General features: G+C 41.3%; 1 protein-coding gene across 4 annotated transcripts in view; it reads right to left on the minus strand.

The window, feature by feature from the left end:
• Positions 1 to 13,777: 13,777 nt before the first annotated feature.
• The window catches only part of hdac4 (histone deacetylase 4), a 110,571-nt gene continuing 104,215 nt past the window's right edge, over positions 13,778 to 20,133 (minus strand). For all 4 annotated transcript variants that reach the window (XM_058619225.1, XM_058619235.1, XM_058619252.1 and 1 more), the window contains 3 exons: positions 15,945 to 16,029; positions 15,366 to 15,507; positions 13,778 to 14,903 (listed from right to left, as the gene is read on the minus strand). In XM_058619225.1, coding sequence (XP_058475208.1) covers positions 14,864 to 14,903; positions 15,366 to 15,507; positions 15,945 to 16,029 — 267 coding nt within the window. In that variant the 3' untranslated portion in view covers positions 13,778 to 14,863. The remainder of the gene's footprint in view (positions 14,904 to 15,365; positions 15,508 to 15,944; positions 16,030 to 20,133) is intronic.

A 20,133-nucleotide genomic window follows, 5' to 3' on the forward strand; every position in this document is an offset into this window, starting at 1 on the left:
TTGCTGTTATTATTATTATTACTATTATTATTAATATTTATATGATGTGACCAAAAGCTTGGATTTTTGTTCCAAATGGAATTTTGTGGGTGTTAAACCTAGAATAGAGAGAAAACACTGTTGTGTTTGCAAAATGCAAATTATATATCAAATAACAAATATTATGTATATATATATATATATATATATTACATATATTTAAACCTATAACAAAACAAACAAAAACAACACAATTAAACCTATATATAACAACAGGACAAACAACAACTATGCAAAATTCTAATTAAACATATTTAAAAACACACATATGTATATATATATAATAGAACAAACAAAAATAATGCATATTAAATACATTTAACCAATGCAAAATGCAAATTAAACTAACAAAAAACAATGGAACCCCCTCATTAAAGTTTCTGCTAAACTTCCAAATAAAACAGATGAAAATAGAACCTTTATTCTGCTGTTACATATATGTATATACATATATATATATATGTATATACATATAAAAATCCAACAGCATATTAATCCCAGTGCTTGGGTGTAACAAGTTGCCCCTTCTCTTCCCTTTCCTCTTTGTCATGGAAAGAAAAAGCCGACTTAAATAAAAAGGCCATAAAAGCACAGCTTCATTAACAGTGACGGAAACTCGAGCCAGTTTCAAACTGGGGCTTATAAAATGCTTGTCCGCTTAAATAACGAGTCATCATTTCAAATGGCCTCTGGGCTTTTTAACGAGCAGGAGCTGCAGAGCAGAGCAGATAAGACCTGCAGCAGCAGCAGCAGCAGCAGCAGCAGCAGCAGCTTCAAAAATAAAAGGACATTAAACAAACAGACCATAGACGAGTGAGTGAGGCAGAAAGCCCTTTGAATGTCACCACTCACTGCTCAAACATTCAAAGTGTTTACATCTCAGTTCCCCCCCCCCCCCCTCCCCAGACTTTGCTTAGATGCAATCTAAACAGTGAAAGGAGCTCATTGTGAGATGGCAGAGTGACTCTGGGTCTCTGTGGCTCTGACCGAACAAAGCATGACAAGTGACTTTCACATGGACACAGAGTCCATGACACACTTTTTCCTCTTTTTACGGGCAACAAAAAATAAAAAAATATGTCAGATGATCGTCAATAAATCAGTCAAACGTTTTCCTTTGGACAGCACAGTCTCAGTCAGTACAGAGAGGTCGTAACGTGCTTTATAACATGTAAATGTAAAAATAGAATTATTATGCAGAACACATGTAGGAGTTTAAATATAGTGCATGAAGGCAGACTCTCTGTATGTGCTGCGAAAGGTGACGCAATGATTTATCAGTGTTCACACACAACAGAGGAGGAGTTTCTGTGATTTTTAGCTTCTTAAATGTGAACATAAACGAGATGATTTGCTCCTCTGTGACAGTAAACTGAACAACATTCAAACAAACATTTAGATTTTTGAGAACATATGGATAACGGGATTATTTTCTACAGTTTATTTGCTCCTCTAAACTGATTATATTCAGTTTGTGAAACAAACAAGACATTTGACGACACAGCTGACTCCTAAAACTCTCTATTCTTTTACTTCCTTGTACTTTGGTGTCTGTTTTGACAGTGATGAGTGAGAGACACATCACAGACGCTCATGATTTGAAAGATGACTCCTTTATCTGGGTACTGATTCCTTTTTTCTGGAGTACAAGTGGCTGGATAAATATGGCAACGTGTGCCACTTCTGGTACATGACAGACATTTGGAGTCACAGTACCCAAATCTTAACTCAAGGACAAGGATGCACAAAAAGTCCAGAGACCACCTCACTTTCTTTGGCACTCTCTGGTGGTCTCAGATCCTGCAGGACGGCCCTGCCTCGGCCAGGTCTGTCCATAGGAGCCTGTTTGATACCTGCTCATTATCCCGGGCCCTCACAGCTGAGCAGCACAGAACCACCCGGGGGCCACTGCTCCAGCGGTGCGAAGGATCCAGATGTTTCCCGTAAAATCAGACGGAAAAAGCTACAAAACTTTAATTTGCAGTAAAATGGGAATAAAGTGAGGGTTTACACTCCGTGCGCCTCAAACGGTATTCTGTGTTCGTCTGGTTCAATAAAACATAAAAAAATATCCAAGGTTAGTCTCATACCACTCTGGAGGCTGATGTCGGTGTGACTGAACTTCCTCTGTGTGTGTGTGTGTGTGTGTGTGTGTTCATGGCATTAGTCAAACAGTGTGATAAACATTTCCTGCAGAAATGGGGCAAATTAAAGAGAATAACTAGGATTTAATGATGTCTGTATTTAAGTCAAATAGATTACGGGGATTGTTTCATGTCCAAAAATAAGCACAAATACAAAAAATATATATAAAAAAAATGTAAATAGATTTTATTGGAGTTTTCTAGGCGATTTAAACACATCATTTTCTCCCCAAATCATCATATATTTGTGCTGAATGCACACATAGAGATAAACTTGCTCCCATTTAGTACAACTTTGGTGTTTCCACTTCAGTATTCTGACATGCAAACGAACAGAAGATCTAAAGAAATGTCTCACGCAGAGCACAGAGAGTGAGACATCTCGCAGAGGAGAGAACCTGGCAGAACCTTGGCTGTCAAGGTTTGCCTGGATGAAAAAAGGGGAATTAGCAGAGGTTTTCTGGCCTGTTTCTGCAGCTCGTATCCGCCTCCCCTTCATTTCATTGTTTAATCAAACAAGTCTTTGATCCTGCACACACGGACCCCGTCACTTTTTCATCAGGCGTCAGGCTGCAGTTTTTCTTTCTCTTTCCCTTTTTTCTTGAAGCGGGTTGGCACACTGCACATTCTCACTTGAGCGCTGCTTATTCTAGCTGCAGTGTTTTACTGATGGAGGAGAGAGCATCATGAGTTCACGTCATTCACACATTCAAGATTTTTTCCAAAACTGGTGGTGGGCGTGTAGAACTAACCTGGCTCTTCTCATTCAAAAACATTTTTCAGGGGCACGATTGGAATGACGTGTGATAGGAGATATTTCCCAGAATAACAGAGTCCAAAGACACTAATCTTTGAGTTTGAACAACAAAACTTGTTTGCAGACTTTTGTATACTGGTCCAGCAGACCCTTAAGATGTTCACTGACATGTCTCCACTTTGCTGCAGACAAGAAAGTAATAAAGCCTTAGTCAGCTCAGTGGTAGAGTGAGTTGTCTTTTACCTTGAAGGTTCTGGGTTCGATTCCCCGGCTCCACTAGTCTACATGCTTATGTGTCCTTGATGGCTGTGCTAGCAGCATACGAACTCTGTAACCAACTTTTTTTTTTTTTTTTTAAATCCTGAGAAAGCACAGATTACATGATCCAGGACCACACACTACACGATTATCTGGGGTCTTAGTGAAACTCGCTTGATTCAACGTAAATATAAAACAGACATGGAGGCGGACTGTCGTCGTCGTCAGTGAATAGCTGTTTTGTGTGCGTGATGTTTTGTGCTAAGAAACGTTAAAAAAACGGTTCTAGACAACATCCGTTTCCCGGTCAACTCAAATCTCATTGGTTATTGCAGGATTCTGCCCACGCCCCCAATTGCCAACACATTTAACACTTAGGATTTGATATCAGGACATCCAAGGACGTTAAACTGGTGTTTGTTAACCCCACTCACACTACAGCATCAATGGGCCAGATATCGGAAGACACCGACGACTGTCGGAAGAGCCAGATAGGAACTGAAATAGTGAGTCTTTTTTTTTTTTGCAGCTACACCCAGCTTCAAAAATCTTCTTACCTTTGGTGCAGATCACCGTTGGTATTCTTGTAATTTAATGACTGAACGCTGCTGTAGATGGCATCCTCTCACCTCTCTCTCTGAGGCTCATCAGTGGTTTGGACTCTGTGGGAGAGTTTGTAAGCAGACAAGAGACAACATGCATTCGTTAACTTAACCAGTGACGTTCATGTTGAAGAACACAGATCTTGAATTTCGGTCGCGTTACCATGAGAACAAAGTGTGATCTGTCACAGTGTCTTCACAACATTCCACTGCACGGAATCCCTGTCATCACAGACACACACACAACACATGAAGGACAATCAGTCAGAGTCCTGGCAGACACAGTGAGGCAAAGCTGTGACATGAATTCATGTTTGTGCAGATGCTTTCATTCAAATCCGCCGTGGTGCGTGGTGTGTGATTTGGGAGTCGTCCACGACAGACGGGTTCAAACGAGAAGAGCTTGTTTTGCTCATTTCACGGGGAATAAATAAAATATCGCGGCAACTTTACCACGAGTGTAAGTGAACGGGGACTTTCTCTGGTGAGGTGAGTGTTGTGCTGTGAAAGTGTGTTTGTGAGTGTAACTCGGCTCTTGGCGCTGAGCACATGTCTTTTGGCGTTGTCCGTCGTCCATCTGGTCTCATCAAACACACACACACACACACACACAGGGAGAGAGAGAGAGAGATGCACGATGGATGATAACAACATTTGATAAATGGCTCAGTTTCCCTCGTCTGAAATCTAATGTTGGTGAATCTGCTGATGTTGAAAATAAAGAGTATTCACAGTGTTCACGTTCACTGTGCTGTGGTGTCACTGATGTTTGCCAAACAATAATCAGGCGGGTCAGATGAGGTACTCATAGAAAAAGACAGGGAAACAGTTTCATGGTATTTACTGCTCATTGTATCCACAAACAAACAAGGGCTATCAGCAATAATCTGTGGTCATTAATCTTCCAGATGGAGGCTGAATCGATCGCTCTCTGCCAGATATTCAGAGAGTTAGGTCAGGCGTTTAACAATCATTGCTTTGGGTCTTTTCCTGGCTCCATACTGGAGAGAGAGAGAGGGAGAGAGAGAGGGAGAGAGCACAGTTTTATTATGCAAGTCACTGGCTTCATCATTTGTCTTCACTGTGTCTACAAGAAAAGCATGAAACATTGCTTTTTTGCATCCACTAACAGTTCTATCATCACCTTCATCGTCACCAGTGGCGTGCACACACATTTGGAGGTGCAATATTTGTTAGAGCCTAAATGTGTGTCAAAATATCATTTTAGATTCATTCTTGTCTTGTAAACAGCTGTAAACAGTCTCACAGATGTGCACAAATATCACACGGTAGTCATTTTAAATGTGTTTTTTTGAATGAAAATTAGAAGAATCATGTAAAGACTTCCAATCCCATTGACATCGCAAATAAAATAAAATTAAATATTTATTGAAAATCGTTCAGCCTGAGCACCTACTGGTCGTCCACAGGTCTACAGAGACTTAGTTTTTTGGTTTCATTGTCAAAGATCTTCTGTCAAAGCTGACAGAAGATCACGCACCACCTAATATCAGGTGACAGTTCTGAGGACAATCAGTAGACAAAATGAACTTTCACAGCATTTGTCCTTTACAGCATGGCATCACTATCTAAAAATGTTGCTTTCAAGGCCACAAATGAATGGCAGACAGTAGGGCACGTCCTTGTGTTTTTGCCACTCTAGAGGATACTTTAGTGTCCATCTTGTGACTCAAGAGCATGCAGCATATTTGTCCATTAGGCGATTGCCGCCCCTGTGCACACCACTGCTCCACACCTCCATGAGAACCTGGATTTACCTCCAGGTGTGTGTGAGTGTGTGCTTCCATATACAGTCAGTGCGTTGAGCTGCATGTTCAAAGTCTGATTTTAGTCAGACTAAGACAATAATTCAGTTTTCTTAATGTCATGTAAACACGTTAGTCCGACTAAAATCCAGCTAGTCTTAGTCGGACTAACATACCTGGATAATGTGATTCATAGTCCGATTACTCCTGCATGTATACACTTAGTTGGACTGGAGTCAGACTTGACGTTCTACACATGCACCAAAATTTCCCGCACGGTCTTTGACCCGGAAGTTCTCGAGCCAAAGAGCCATGCTCGATCTAATTAGCATCACAATTAGCATGTACAGCAGGTACGAAACATACAGAACCACAGCACGAAGCATCTCAACGTACATCTCGTCATTCGCAGATTGTTTTTCTGTGACGTTAAGGAAACTGATTCATTACTATCTGCCTTATAGAGAGATACAGCGCCACCTGTGGAGGCGGAGTCAGTCGTACATCGCCAATAAATCGATTTTGCACCTCTGCATTAGCTCGATGAAACTGTGCATGTGTGTGGGGTGACAACACTCTTCTCCTGCTTTGCTGTTAACTAGCAGCGCTAACGACCGCAGGGGTCATCAGAGGTGAGTGGGTCACACCAGGTCAAGGGAGTGCATTCATTCTTCATTTCATTCATAGGAAGTGAAAAGAAGAGAATTTCTTCTTCCTCGTGAAGTAAGATTATTCAGATTCAAAGTTTCAAAAAAATGAACAAAAAAGGAAAAAAGAAGTGAAGTGTTAATACATTTGAAAAGAGTGGTATAACAGGGCACCTCTGCTGCGGTTCATAGAAACGTCTTTGTTCTCCACTACACACAGTTCTCCGAGCTGTTTGATGAGATAGGGGTTTTCACTGTGAGTGAAGTCCAAACCACAAACACACCATACAGAACATGGCCGTGTGTCAAATTCAACCGTGCAACCTCAGATTTAATCTAAAAAACATTTATGCAATTCATGCAAAGGGAGTTCTTTTTTCACTTCGGAAAATACAGGGAGGAGAAAAGCTGCCGATCAAACTCTGCTCTCTTCTGTCAAAAATAATGTACTTTCTAAACATTTGTAAACCAAGGGGCCAATTTAACACAATCACAGCAGAGTGAAGTTATATCTCTGTGACAAATGAGGGAAAACTATTTTATTTTTTGTCTTTTTTTTGCAGTATATCTTTTCAGAAGAACAGTTTGACCTAAAGAGAAGCTGTGGCGAGTGGAGTTAAAGGTGCAATATGCAACATTCAGCCTTACAGGGACTTCAGGAAACTAATATAACTGACATCAAGATGCAGTAAAGCACACCTGTAAATACATATACGTCTTATAAACACTTCTAAAGCTGAATACAGCTGGAGACACAGCAAGTAACGAGCAGTGTGGTAGTTACAGAAAGTAGCTCAAAGCAGCTGTAAGTGACGGACTCTTCAATTTGACTCATTCTTTGGCTAAAAGGGCTTCAAACAAGGAGGGAGATAAGACTCGGCTTGATATTGGCCTGGCAGCATGACTTCAAGGGCACCAGCATGACTCTGAAGTAGCGTTTCTCCTGGATTTATAAGTATCTTGATACATACAGTACATGATGTTCCTAGTTCTGTTTCCTGGTGCTCATCTGCACAGACGCTGGCACCCAAGTTCTGCATTTGGCAACTTTGTCCGGTATCTATAACAAAAAGCAAAGCGAGTTCCTGACCGCCCCTGAACTTTGCACCTGGCCTTGTCCTCTTGACCTAGACTCTGAATCACCAGCTCCTTCATCGCCTCACGTGTCCTCGTCCCTTTTGATGTCGGTACATTCTCAACACCAGACTAAACACTTTACAGTAGCGAGACAAGCAAACGCTGCACAGCTTTTCAAATACACTATGGGTCAGAGGTCCCAATTGGACTCATGGAACATCCGACGGAAAGAAAACGGTCACAGTCTGGTTCCGTTGTTTCCAAATCCATGCTTGGAATAAAACAAGTTGAGGGACGATTAAAATATTTCTCTGCACAGTCGTCAGCGATAAGCTGCGAGGAGTTCCCCGGACTCTACCCTTAATTACCGATGCCACACGTGCATTTTTGTGTGTCGATGATTCAAAACTGATTCTAATGACTCATCTGTAATTAGTTTTATTTGTCATCCCGGCAGCTGCCCCCAAAAACCTCATCGGCCATTTCGAGTTTAGCGGAGCCTGCAATTAAAAAGTGTGGTGATGAGCACAGCTGGGAGGATGAGGCCTCTCCTTCTACATGGGCGGACGGGTAATGAAAGAGCGAGTCGACATCAAGTGACGCTGCATGAAGATGAGCTGCCGCAAAACCAGAGCGCTACGGCGGGGGAAAACAAGAGGGAACGCGGGGTGTGTGTGTGTGTGTGTGCCCCAGGATTCAACCCACGCTGACATTTCAGCTCTTTGTTGTGGAGAAGCGGCAGCCATCTTGTGGGCTGGCCGTTCACGACGGGTAGAGGAAGGGGCTCCACCTTTTTACGCTGACCTGACCTCACCGAGAGGTCACAGGGGTCGTCGTGTGTGTGTCGCTACACAGGCGGGATGACGAACGCGTCGACGTCCGCGGTGAGCTAAAGGTGAGACGGCCAGTCTGCGTGTCACCAGCGCGGTTGTTAAAGCGCTTCCAGCCACGGAGGAGCCGTAAATTTCCACCTTTAACATCATTCCTCCTTTCACTCGCGAGAACTCTGCGTCTGCAAGGCGGTAAATATTGTCCCTCGCTTATCTTTGTTTAAACTTATCCCCTCAAAAGGAGCAGAGATCGTCGTTTGCCTTCAACACAGCGTGGAGTGTCAGGCCGCTGTGATTTACAGAAATTGTGACAAGCCCACAAAGCTGCATTATTGACACTGTTCCTCACTACATTTAGGCTTTGACAGGAAAGCAGTGGAATGTGTGTTTATTTGAGGGGAGGTAAAGCAGGATTGGCTTTGTTTGCCTTTGGTCTGTTGTCTTAGCGTTAGTTCCACCACCAACAGGGATTCACTGCTGTTTATTTGGACACCAGCGCAGACCTTTGCCCTGTCCAAATGGGTGGCTAATCCCAGTCAAAGCTACTGTGGGGCCCCTGCTGCTGTTCTTCTAACACTGCCCCCTTCTGGACAATAGATATACTCACATTTTTACACATTAAAATGCGTTTGTGGCTCAAACCGTTGATGCATTTGTTTTTAACTGTTGTTTTTAGGGGGTTGGAAATAAAATGTACTTTCCTTTTACTTCAAATTCTTTAGGATATATGTTATCAATAGCCCCAGCATTATTTATGTATAATAATAATAAATCCCGGTAATCTTTGTGGTTTGTGTTTCTACCACACCATGCAACCTTTAATATTTAAAAAAGCCAAAATCAGTTTAATATAATATATATGAAAGAACTATAGTTTGTTGCATTTATGAAAATTTGAGACCTACAATAAGTAAACTTTTCATAACTGTTTTTTTTTAAAACTACTAAATAAAGTGTAACCCGCTTTGAAATAATTAGAACACCTGCTGGCATAATTATGTGGCTCCAAAGATGGACAAGATTATTTGGGGAGGTTTTCAATATCGCGTTTGACAGACATACTGCAGGCTGGATGCATATTTTAGTGGACGTCCACTTTAGTTTATCGCCTCGATCTCTTTCATTTTTAAATAAATAATGAAAATAACAGTGTTTTTTTCAAAGCTTGTAGACCCCTGTGATTTAAACTCGGCTGTTTCGTGTCGCCAACTCAAAGTCCCGCTGAACGTCTTCCTTTTCAGCAAATACGCTCAAAAGTGCCTGGACCTTGTCGTACGTCCTATTGTTTCAACTGATAATGAAATTAATAAGTTCTTCTTTCTTCGTCTTCCTTTGAAGGCGAGTTGCAGCCACGCTGGCTTTAACAGCTGCAAAATGTGCTTCACCAATCAGCGCTCTTCAGCACACAGCCTCCGCCCCTCTAGAGATTCTGGTAATCGCGGTCGGTCCATCTTTGGGTGAAAAGTTTGAGGTGATTTCGGTGGAAATGGGCCGATGTTTTTCAAAATCCTGTGGGTGAATGAGTTCCCTGCAGTAGAAAAACAGGGTTAATAACATATATCTCATATATCTTTGGAAAAAGGCTAGTTTACCTATTGAAAACAATATGAGATGGTACAGAAATTGCACACTTAGAATAATCAGAAATGATAGAAGAATATACACATTTTCTCTTGAATTGGGTCACGAGTCTGCCATCTTCTAAAAGTGGGTCCCTGCTCACTGCGGAACCAGACATTTAAACACTTTAAACACCAGACACTGCTTTTTTTTTTTTCAAAAACAATACTTTATATTGTAGATGTCAAAGACAAAATTTTAAGAGCAAATGTTCCCGAGAAAAGTTTACTGTTTCTGTAACAATGGTGGAACAAGTCACAAACATAAAGTGATAAAAAAAAAAAAGAGTATGCATTTTATACATATGTAAACCTAGAACTGTTTGTTTTTGAAACACAGTGGTCATAGTGAAAACTGGCTTTCTTTTGTTTTTTTTTGTTTTTTTTAACTGGAATGGAAAACCCTAAAACATTGACCAGGCAACTCGATGGAGCCCTTTTTTCAGTCCAGATGTGACGAAGAACAAACAACGTCTTCCCAAAAGTCCACCAAAGTCACATAATGTCGCCCGGAGTAAAAAGAGAAACAATCAATTGTTCTGTTTGTTGCAGTTTACAAAGTGTCCACTTAAACAATTCAAATTTTTCTACATAAATACAATAAAATCTATCGTCCGTGTAACAAGTGCTAGATTTTTTTTTTTCTTTTTCCTTTCGATTTTGTCAACAGAAGAAGTCTCTCAGGATTGCAGATTCCATTATGCTACGAGTAAAAAGCACAACATGACGAGCACCCAAACTCCTCCACAGCGGCAACACGAAAGCAGTAAAAAGAGATAAAAGTACTTAAGTCCTTCAGTGCTCGATCCCTTGTGCTGATATGTGGTATGAGACAGACAGACAGACAGACAGACAGACAGACAGGTAGGCAGTGCATGCAGACGTATGGATCATGCAGAGAGAGAGAGAGAGGAGAGGAATAAAGTGGAGTCAGACCAGGCAGCATAAATAAACAGACAGTTCCTGGACCTGACTGGACCCGAAAAAGGTCAGAACAAAGAGATTTTGCCCCGTCCTAATGAATGGAAATTATAACTAAAATGGAATGTCACTGCTTTCTTTGTTACTAGACATTGTGTTAAGACTAACAGTGAAGACAGACAGCCAGAGTAGCCAGAGTGTGCTAGTTTTGGCTGCTTTTGAGAAACCAAAGCATTCAACAGTAGAGAGAAAAAAAGCCCCAATGACTGGCAGTGTTGTGCAAAGGTTCTGGGAATGTTCTGGGCCGGGTTACCATCTGATCAGCTGTGCTCATACGCAGAGAGATGTCAGCGTGTCCCAGTTTAAGTTAGGACAGTGGGATTATCTGCACTTTCAGGTTTTGACCACCAGGGTTGTTGCACCGATACCAAGAGAAAAGCATCATTTTTCCATCTAGAATCTAGATTAGAACAATATAATATAATATATTATCTGACTTAGTGTTGTGCTGCTCCTCTTTCTTGCCTCGTATGCAAAATACTTCAAAATGGCTATTTTACTTTTTTAATTTTTGGATAAAAATGGTGGTGAAGGTCCTTCAGCAGCAGCAGCAGCATCAGCTGTTGTAAATGAGTATCTTATCAAATGCAAGTTTTAAGTATCCAATTCATATGCAAGTACCAATTGTTATTAGTATTATTATTTTTTACAACCCTACTAACCATTAATATCCGTGTACCTTTGCTGTGGAATGATTGTGTAAATACGGTCCTCGAAAAAGTGATGCAGTTCTAAAATGTACAAAACCTCCGTTTTATGTATATATATATATATATATATGTGTGTGTGTGTGTGTATTTAAAGGAATACCATTTATTGCATGCTCCACACTCCTCTCGCTTTGTTCTTGTATTAACTGGTACGATGCTTCAAATGACCCCTTGACCTCTCCGGCCATCTGCTGGAGCAATGGGAAAAAGGAGGTGACGAGCGGTGATTTAGAGACAAGTGACATCAAAGGTGCATCTGCAGGAAGAGACAGCGTCACTGTGCCAGCAGAGGTCAAAGAGCACATCATGTCTTATTTTCAGTCACTTTCTTTCTCTGTTGATGTGAGACATGAGATGTTAAAATGTAAATATGACGACGTGATCTCATATTTTCTTGAGATGTCCAGTAAAAGCCACTTTAAGAAAAAAAAGAAAAGAAGAGGAGAAGCCAGGAATGTAATTGTGGTGTCCCACAGGACTCCAGGGATCAAGGATCAGTGATCTTTTGGATACGGGACAGTGTTACCAAACACCGGAGGCCACCCTGAAAACCCCGAGTCATCACTTCCCACAATGGACTGGATTTCACGTGATGTATTTCATGTAATTTAATTTAAAGGAGTGCCAAATTAAAATGAAACACGGAGATTTGGCCATCGGTGTAGTAAGTAGAGGACGAGCGGGGCCACGTTCCAATTCGAATCAACCGATTATCCTACTCTTGCACCAGGATGAAGCTGTGATGCTGTGAGGAAGAGGTTCAGATATTTGATTTTAGAGACAAATACTGACAACTGAGTGTTTCTCTCTAACACAGTCAGTCACAAATGATTAAATGAATGAAGGCAGTATGGAACAGCATGAGTACAAGGCTGTACCAGTGTTACGGTGCCGGTGGGATGGATGAAGCCAAGAACGAGACTAGATTAGTGCTGAAAGACAGAGAGACGACCAGTAAAATGCTACTCAACACGGAACAAACTGTAACCAGCTTCAGCCAACGGTGCCTTCTGTAACACCTTAAAAAAGGAGGCCGACGATACGAAGGACCCGCGAAAAGTGTGATTTTTTTCCAATACCAACTTTCAAAAAAACAAGATTATAATATTTCATTATGTATAGATATATAATATACTCATTTCCTTTTTTTTATATATATATATATGTATGTATATATAAATCTACTATGAACAGACAGTAAATACACAGTTGGCCATCATTGTACAAAGTAGAAACATTTGCATCCCAACCCATCCCTCCCATAACCCCAGAAAACATAGTCATGTAATGTCCACTAAAACCCCGAACCTGTCGTCTGTCGTGAAGAAGGCCGGCTTAACAAAGTAACAGAGAATTAACAGAGGAGACAGAGAGGGAACCATGTGTACAAAAGGATAGGGAAAAAAACACGTAAAAAGATAACCGATGAGAGGAACAAGAATAAAAAACAAAAAGTAGTCATTTACAAATGTTTTGTGGCAGGAATACTCGGGAGGGGGGGGGGGGGGGGTCCTATTTACAGTAAACAACAGTAAACAACACAGCACTGTTTCTGTTCCATGAAAAAGAAAAAGGCAACACATTAAACATGTGACGAGTCTTTTTCAGGTGTCATTAAGAGCACAGGCAGTCGCCCAGCAGCCAAACACACGTTAGAGAGACGCTATCAAGCAGTATTTGAAATTTTTGCAAACTGTTCACAAAGCGGCACACGGCAGCTGATCATCTTTTTTTTCATAAAGTCGTATAAAAGTCTTTCACCTGCAAAAATTGACAATCCGATATTTATTTCTTTTTTTTTTTACTACAACTAGGTTATGCGGCTGGTGTTTTGTGTAATCTGGCGAGTACTGTAGGTCAGGGCACTTCATGTCGGTTAAAGGAGCCAAATTCAATCAGGGAACTAAAGACAACGGAAACAGAAAACCCATCTTTTAGCTCACGCCGCTGAAATAGGTACATTTGTTTTCTGAAAAGCAAAGAGCGGAGGAAAATCCGTGCTACATGTGCTACGTCAACGTTCTGCCCGTGTTGCCAAAAGTGATGATTACAATATAAATATAAATAACGAGTGTATACACTTGAATATTTGGAGAGAGCAGCTTGTGCTTCGCTCAGTGTACACCGACAGATGTGCGCACACCTGCCTCGTAGCACCTGACATTTGGAGAGCAGATGTGGCAGAACAAGGGGCATGATATGCTAAACCAGCTGTGCGTGTCTACCCCTCTGGAAAACACCAGGTGGTACGGTTCGTGGTGTTGCCACAGAGACACAGTTGTTTATATAGAAGGCTTGGTTTGACAAGTTAGCTCATATATGAGATTATTTTCCTCTGTATGCCATTTTTTGCGATCGTCAGTTGTTTTAAGGAGATGAAGGACCTTCATGCTCTGGCTTCACTATTTCGAGTACAAACAGCTTTGTCTTTATCAGAAGTCTTTAGAACGGTGCATGAACTGATGCCGATGTGATGCAGGTTTCACTGTGTGACATTAAAAACAACTTAAATTCACTTTTACATTGAACCAACTCCGAATCGTGGCTGGGAACTATACCTTCCAGGGTGAGGCTGAAAAATGAGGAGGAAACAAAGACAGAGGTGCGGGGAGAGACGGCGGGTCGTTGCAGGGAGTTATAGGTAAACATGCCGAGTCTATGTGCCGACAACATGCAGGCAGAGGACGTCTTTCCCAGACAGAAATGTTTAAGGGGTTTGAGGAGAAAGCAGGTTCATTTCCTAACCTGTTTGTTTAAGGCTCAACAGAAAAATCCGCCAGGTTTTTTTTTGTTTTTCTTTTAAAAAAAGGCACAAAGCGCACATGGTCTTTTCACTGCTGAACACTCATGTGTGATCTCCAACCATCTAAAGAAAAAAAGCCCAAGAAATTCCACCACTTTGTTCCGTTCATTTGGATATCATCTGAAAAAAGGAGCAGGAATGATCCATCCTTAGTGCAGAGTCACAATCACATCAGCTCTGGTGGCGTTTGATTAAAGTAAGAAAAGAGTGATAGATAAAGCACAAGGAACGAGACGAAGGATCTACAGTTCAGGTAGACGACTGCAGATTGTCTGTGCACGGTTCTGGACTGGCATTGGAGAAGTACGACGTCTATGTAGTGTTTTCAAAGCACTGGCACGTAAAGATGTCACTGTGAGAAAATCCTCTTTAAACACAACACATTCTGTGCTGACGACTGACCCGGAGATTCTGATCAGTAAAATGCGTTTGCTCCTCTTCAGTGTTTCCGTTTCCATTAATCGTCACTTTTTTCAGCTCTGCTCGTTCTCTCTCTCTCTCCGATCAAAAGGACCCACCTCGATTATGGCAGCAGTGAGAAATAGGAGTGGCATTGACATTAAAGTTGACTGGACGAGGACAACATCAAAGATAAAGTCTGAGTGGTCAAAGGCGATGTGAGATGTGTCTTTACATTGGAACTTCCTCTTCCATGGGTTCCTCTTCAGCTCTGGGGGGAAAAAAAGATAAGATCAGGAACAATGTGAGATTAATATTATTATTATCTGTCACTGTACATGCAACAATAAAGCAGAGAAACACCTTAGCAGCAATGAACGGTAAAAATAAACAATAGGTTTCTTGTTATTAGATATAAAACAAAGATTAGCAGAGCTTACAACAGGCAGCTGAGTTTCATTGGTGCTTAAAAGGTCCAGTGTGGAACATTTAGTCAAACATTTAATATCCTATATTTGAGTGTATAATGACTTCCAAAGAAAAATGTGTTTGTTTTTTTGTAGCCTTAGAAAAACATACCAGCTATTCAGGTTCCAAACCAATTTATTTGCAGTTGTGAATTTTCCAGCTGGTTCAAAATATTCGTGTGAAAGGGCCACATGTAGTCTCGCCACTAGAGGTCACTAATTCTCGCACGCTGCACCTTTAAGAAGAACTGGACACGTGGACTTACCTCTTTCCAATGTGTTTGTTGGCAACAGACAATGAGGCCATAGCGGAGACGGTCTCCGCTTCCTCTGCGTCACGCCGGAGGACTTCACTCAGCGAACAACCGAGTGTGGAGACGGAGCGCTGCAGCGAGCTCCAGTATTTACCTACACAGATTAAAACATCAAAGAAAAAAAATCAAAAAGTAGGAGTTACTATTGTCTATTCTTTAGTGAGTGCAAGGTCTACTTTTTGATTTTACAGGGATTTGCATGGGGAAATAACAGCAGGCAGAGAAAAGACAGACAACAAACACAGCCGGTGTGTTGTGTGAAATTAAACACCTTCATTTTTTCAAATAAGAGATGGCTGCTAGTCTATGCAGTGTTCTGAATAGGGAGTAATCTAGTTCCTTTAAATCCATGAGCCTTTTTATGAGTAAACCCTTTCCTGGTTGGGAAAGAAAACAACGCAGTGAAAGCAAAGGTTCATATTAATAAAAAGTGTCTATTTCAGCTTTAAATGTAAAAATATTTGAAGTGTGATTTGTGTTACAATAATTAAAGAGATGTAGATACAGGCACACAACTGGGAATCCACTTACTCTGAACTTCAATGACTTTCTCCATAGAGTGGACCGCGTTGGCATTTGGTCTCTGCTGCAGCACCTCATCAGGAATGGGGTCCAACTGCGTTGAAAAGAAAAAAAGAAACATCAAGACACATTTCCTGCTTCATACAACGACGGTGCCACATATTTAACAGTGACAGCGCTTTGTTTTCACAGAGGCCACATCTGGCACTGGTGGCACTGACTCAGTGCCTGTGGGGAAGCATGGGCTAAATCATCTTGCCATACAGTGGGTAATGGGCTGAACACGTTATTTCTATGAATGTGACAGACAGGCGTTCAGGAATACTGCTCGAAAACTCTTTCCCTCCTGGGTTTAAGGATCATTTTGGAGCGTGGACTAAAGCCCACTGTTCTCCACGTCACTGCAAGAGATGGAGAACAAGCTGGAGCTGCTGACACGATACAAAATAGACGTGCAGGTGCACACACCTCCTCCCACTCAACCAGAGCGTTGCTACTCTTTGACACAAACTACAATGTGCGCTTTGTACAATGTCCCACTCTTGGGACACATACTAGTTTAGGCAGATGCAAACAAATGGAAAACTGCACTTTCTCTGCACACACTGAAATGCATACACACACAAACACACCTCAGGGAGGGAGGGAGGGAGGGAGGGAGGGAGGGAGGGAGGGAGCACTTCTAAGCACACAAAACTCTCCAAGCCACAACTCAGAGGAAACGGGGCAATTCCCAAATGTGCCTTCCCAACCTGGAATGATTCAATTTCCCCTTTGGCTGACTGCACGTACGACACTCTCTCATCCCATTTTGTCAAACAGGCCCATTCAGCTCTGCATTCCGACACAGACGACATGCCATCCCTGTGCTGCTCAATCACAAGCAAAAAGAAATAAAGGACCGAGTGTGAAACGTGTAAAAAGAGACATGGGAGTTAAAAAAAATGTCTGGCCTGAGATTTTTTGGGGAAAGAATGCCAGAGAGAAAAGAGGAAAAAAAAAAAAAAAAGAGTCACAGTTGGTTGGACTCACTTGGCTGCAGCGAGAAGTTTTCTTTTAATTAAAACAAATAGTGCATAGGAGGGGTTTGTGGGGGCTGAGGGATACTGAGGGATACTTTAATCCTGCAGTGGCATGACAGGCTACATCAGACACACAGAGGTGCGTGCACTCACATTCACACAGACGTGAAGCTTGTGCTTAACATATTCATTAGACCACAGCTTATGCCACATTAACAACATTGGTAATTATCACATTTCTGTGATGGTTAATACACCAGTATGTAGAAGCTCTTTAACCAAAATGATATTTTCAATGCTAAAATATGTTTTTTATTATTATTGTTATCCATGAATTTTCATATTTACTGTTTTACAATTTGCGTATAAGGTGAATTCAGTTTGTTATTTTATTAAATAACAATAATGTTGAGTTTTTTTTTTTTCCAGATTTCTAAAATATTTATGTTTTCTCATTTTTATGAAAGGTGGCCTAGACTGTATACAACATTGACACAGTCTTCTGGTTACGAAACAAAGACCCATTTTGAAGCCTCAGTTTTCAAAAATTGACATAATGTTCTATTAAAGAAGACCAGAAACTAGCAAATAACCCCTCAGGAAAATGTTTACCTGTGTTATAAATCAATTTCCCGTTAACTTCTATCCACACGGCGGAGTCGCCCCCTGGTGTCTAATTGCTACGTCGATCCAACTTCAATCCCGGAAGACTACGACCATTTTCATATAAAGTTTATGATTTTACTGTGCAACTGTACATCAACACCTTCAAATGTTCAACAGTTTAATCGTGTAAACGGCAATTTTATTTTCTTCACATTGCTGCAGTTAGTAAAGAGTAAAAAAAAAAAGAAAAAAGAAAAGATCCCTCAACTGCGATTGTACTCATAAAAAAATGGAAGTTTGGCCCAAAAAGGGAACATTCTTTTGATAATTTCAGAGGGATTTACCACAGTATGACATATCAGATCTTTTTTTACATGATATGATATTCAAAAACAGCTGCTAAATTCTCACTGTATCCCCACAAGTCCCAGCTCAGCTCTACCTGGCCCATACTAACCCAGCCGCCCCCCCTTTTAAAGCAGGGTCAGGAGTCCTCTGGGGTTTCACTGAGGTTTTCATGAGGTTCTCCTCAAAGAAGGGTTTTGGATGGGGGGGGGGGCAGTCTGTCAAGCTTGATTGACAGCTGGGCCTCACGCTTATAAACTTTAATGGCTCTTGTCAGGGAGCTCCAGGGAACCCCACCTGGCAGGTACGGCAAACACACATGCTCTATTTACATGCATATACATTTCTCCGCCATTTCATCCAGCGCAACATTTCTCTTTCACCACGTTTTTCTGCCGGGACTTTGAAATCTTTAAATCATGGGATGAGCCGTGGGAGTTGCGAGAGAGTGAGACAGAAAATGTCCTTTTACGGATTGTTTTCTGTCACGGTGTTGACAGATTACTGAAGGAGACTATTTCTCCGTGCGACACAGTCGTCCAGGTCCTGGCCAGAAACAGCCAAGACACCCTGGAAAGCCATGAGCTGAGAGCGAGGAATGTGCTCCGGTAAAAAATCATTCCTGAGGGAGGCTGAAACCAAAACATTGGAAAGAGGAGGAATTCCACTTGTTCAGCAAAGGAAAAGTGCACAAACCATCCATTGTTTACTGTTGTGCCCATGTGCATATGTTGGCAGTCACAAAAACTGGTTGATTATGTTATGCTAACTGAACAAGGTAATGACGTGTATTGTACAAAGCAGGTGACCTTTCCAGAGCGGGGTGTGGGTTTGTAGTCGGGGGGAGGCGGGGAACAGTCAGACAGGTGAAGCCAAGCATCGTACTGTAACAGGAGTGTAAACACAGGGAATAACCTCATTGACATATGGCAACAATTAGCATATTAGCCTGTTGTTTATCAAATAATTGCTCACAACCGTGGTTCAAGCTGGGCCAACATCTGTTTGCGAGCAATCATCAATTAGTCCTGGGTTCAGAGTTGACGAGCGTAGTCGCCAATGCATCATTCATGAGCTATTTAACGAGGAAGACTTCACCATTACGCACTACAGCGGTGGGGGTGAATAAAAAAAAAGTCCATTCAACAATTTTCATCCCTCTCCATCTCTTTCTCAGCTAGTTTTCAAAGGAAACCTAATGCTCATTATAGCAAAGCTTGTCTTAACCCGCCAATAAAAAGAGCAGATATGTTTCTCACACCAGCAAGCAGTTAAACACTGGAAGTACAAGCTACACAGGAAGTGAAGAGGATATACTGCACGGAACACCTTTAGGATGTTTTGACTCCAAGGTGGAGGCTGCCAAAATCTAATCAACAAAGCGACATATGTGTGATTTCCAAACATTTATATTGCCGTTTATTGCTTTGCTGCAAGATTATACAGGTAAATATCACACGTAAATTAGTTTTCAATGTCAAAAAACTGGCACGACAGAGAAACTCTTTAACTCTTTTTTTTCCACTTCATTAGGTACACCTGTTTCAGCCAATAACATGGTAAGAACTTAATGTAAACGCAAATATCTATGCTTATAAATGTATCTAATAAAATAAGAAACAGGAAATTAAAAAACTCTTGCACTCGTGTTTGCTGTTTCGTCTTCCTGCAACAACTCTCAGGTCTCATGGGAGTCAATGCAGAGCAAGACTTGAGCAAGAGTTGATACTAGTGCATCAGTAATGCTGCCAGACTCTTACAATAACAATTTGAGCAACTTATTGGCATAAACATTACGATACACTGATGTTTCACTGGTTGTTTACCGTGTTTACAGTAAGACGCTCAAAACAACATAGACTGTTGCACAGGATTACATTGTATTTAACACTAACACAGTCACATTTATAACCCTAACCTTAATCCAACATAGAACCAAGGTTAAAAAATCCAACAATTGCCATTTTTAAGTGACTTTTTTCAAACACAGACATCTGAGAATGGTCTGAAAAGAGAAAACATCCAGTGAGTGGCAGTTCTGCATGAGAAAATGCCTTTTTGATGACAGACACACAATCACACTGGTTTGAAATGATAGAAAAGCAGCAGTCACTGAAATAATAAGAATGCATTATAGCCAAGGTATGGGTTACAGCAGCAGAAGACCACACCAGGTGCCACGCCACCTTAATTAGGTGTCCCGTGTTCTGAATAAAGTGGTCGGT

This window comes from Solea solea, chromosome 2 (genome assembly GCF_958295425.1).
Source record: "Solea solea chromosome 2, fSolSol10.1, whole genome shotgun sequence".
NCBI lineage: Eukaryota > Metazoa > Chordata > Actinopteri > Pleuronectiformes > Soleidae > Solea > Solea solea.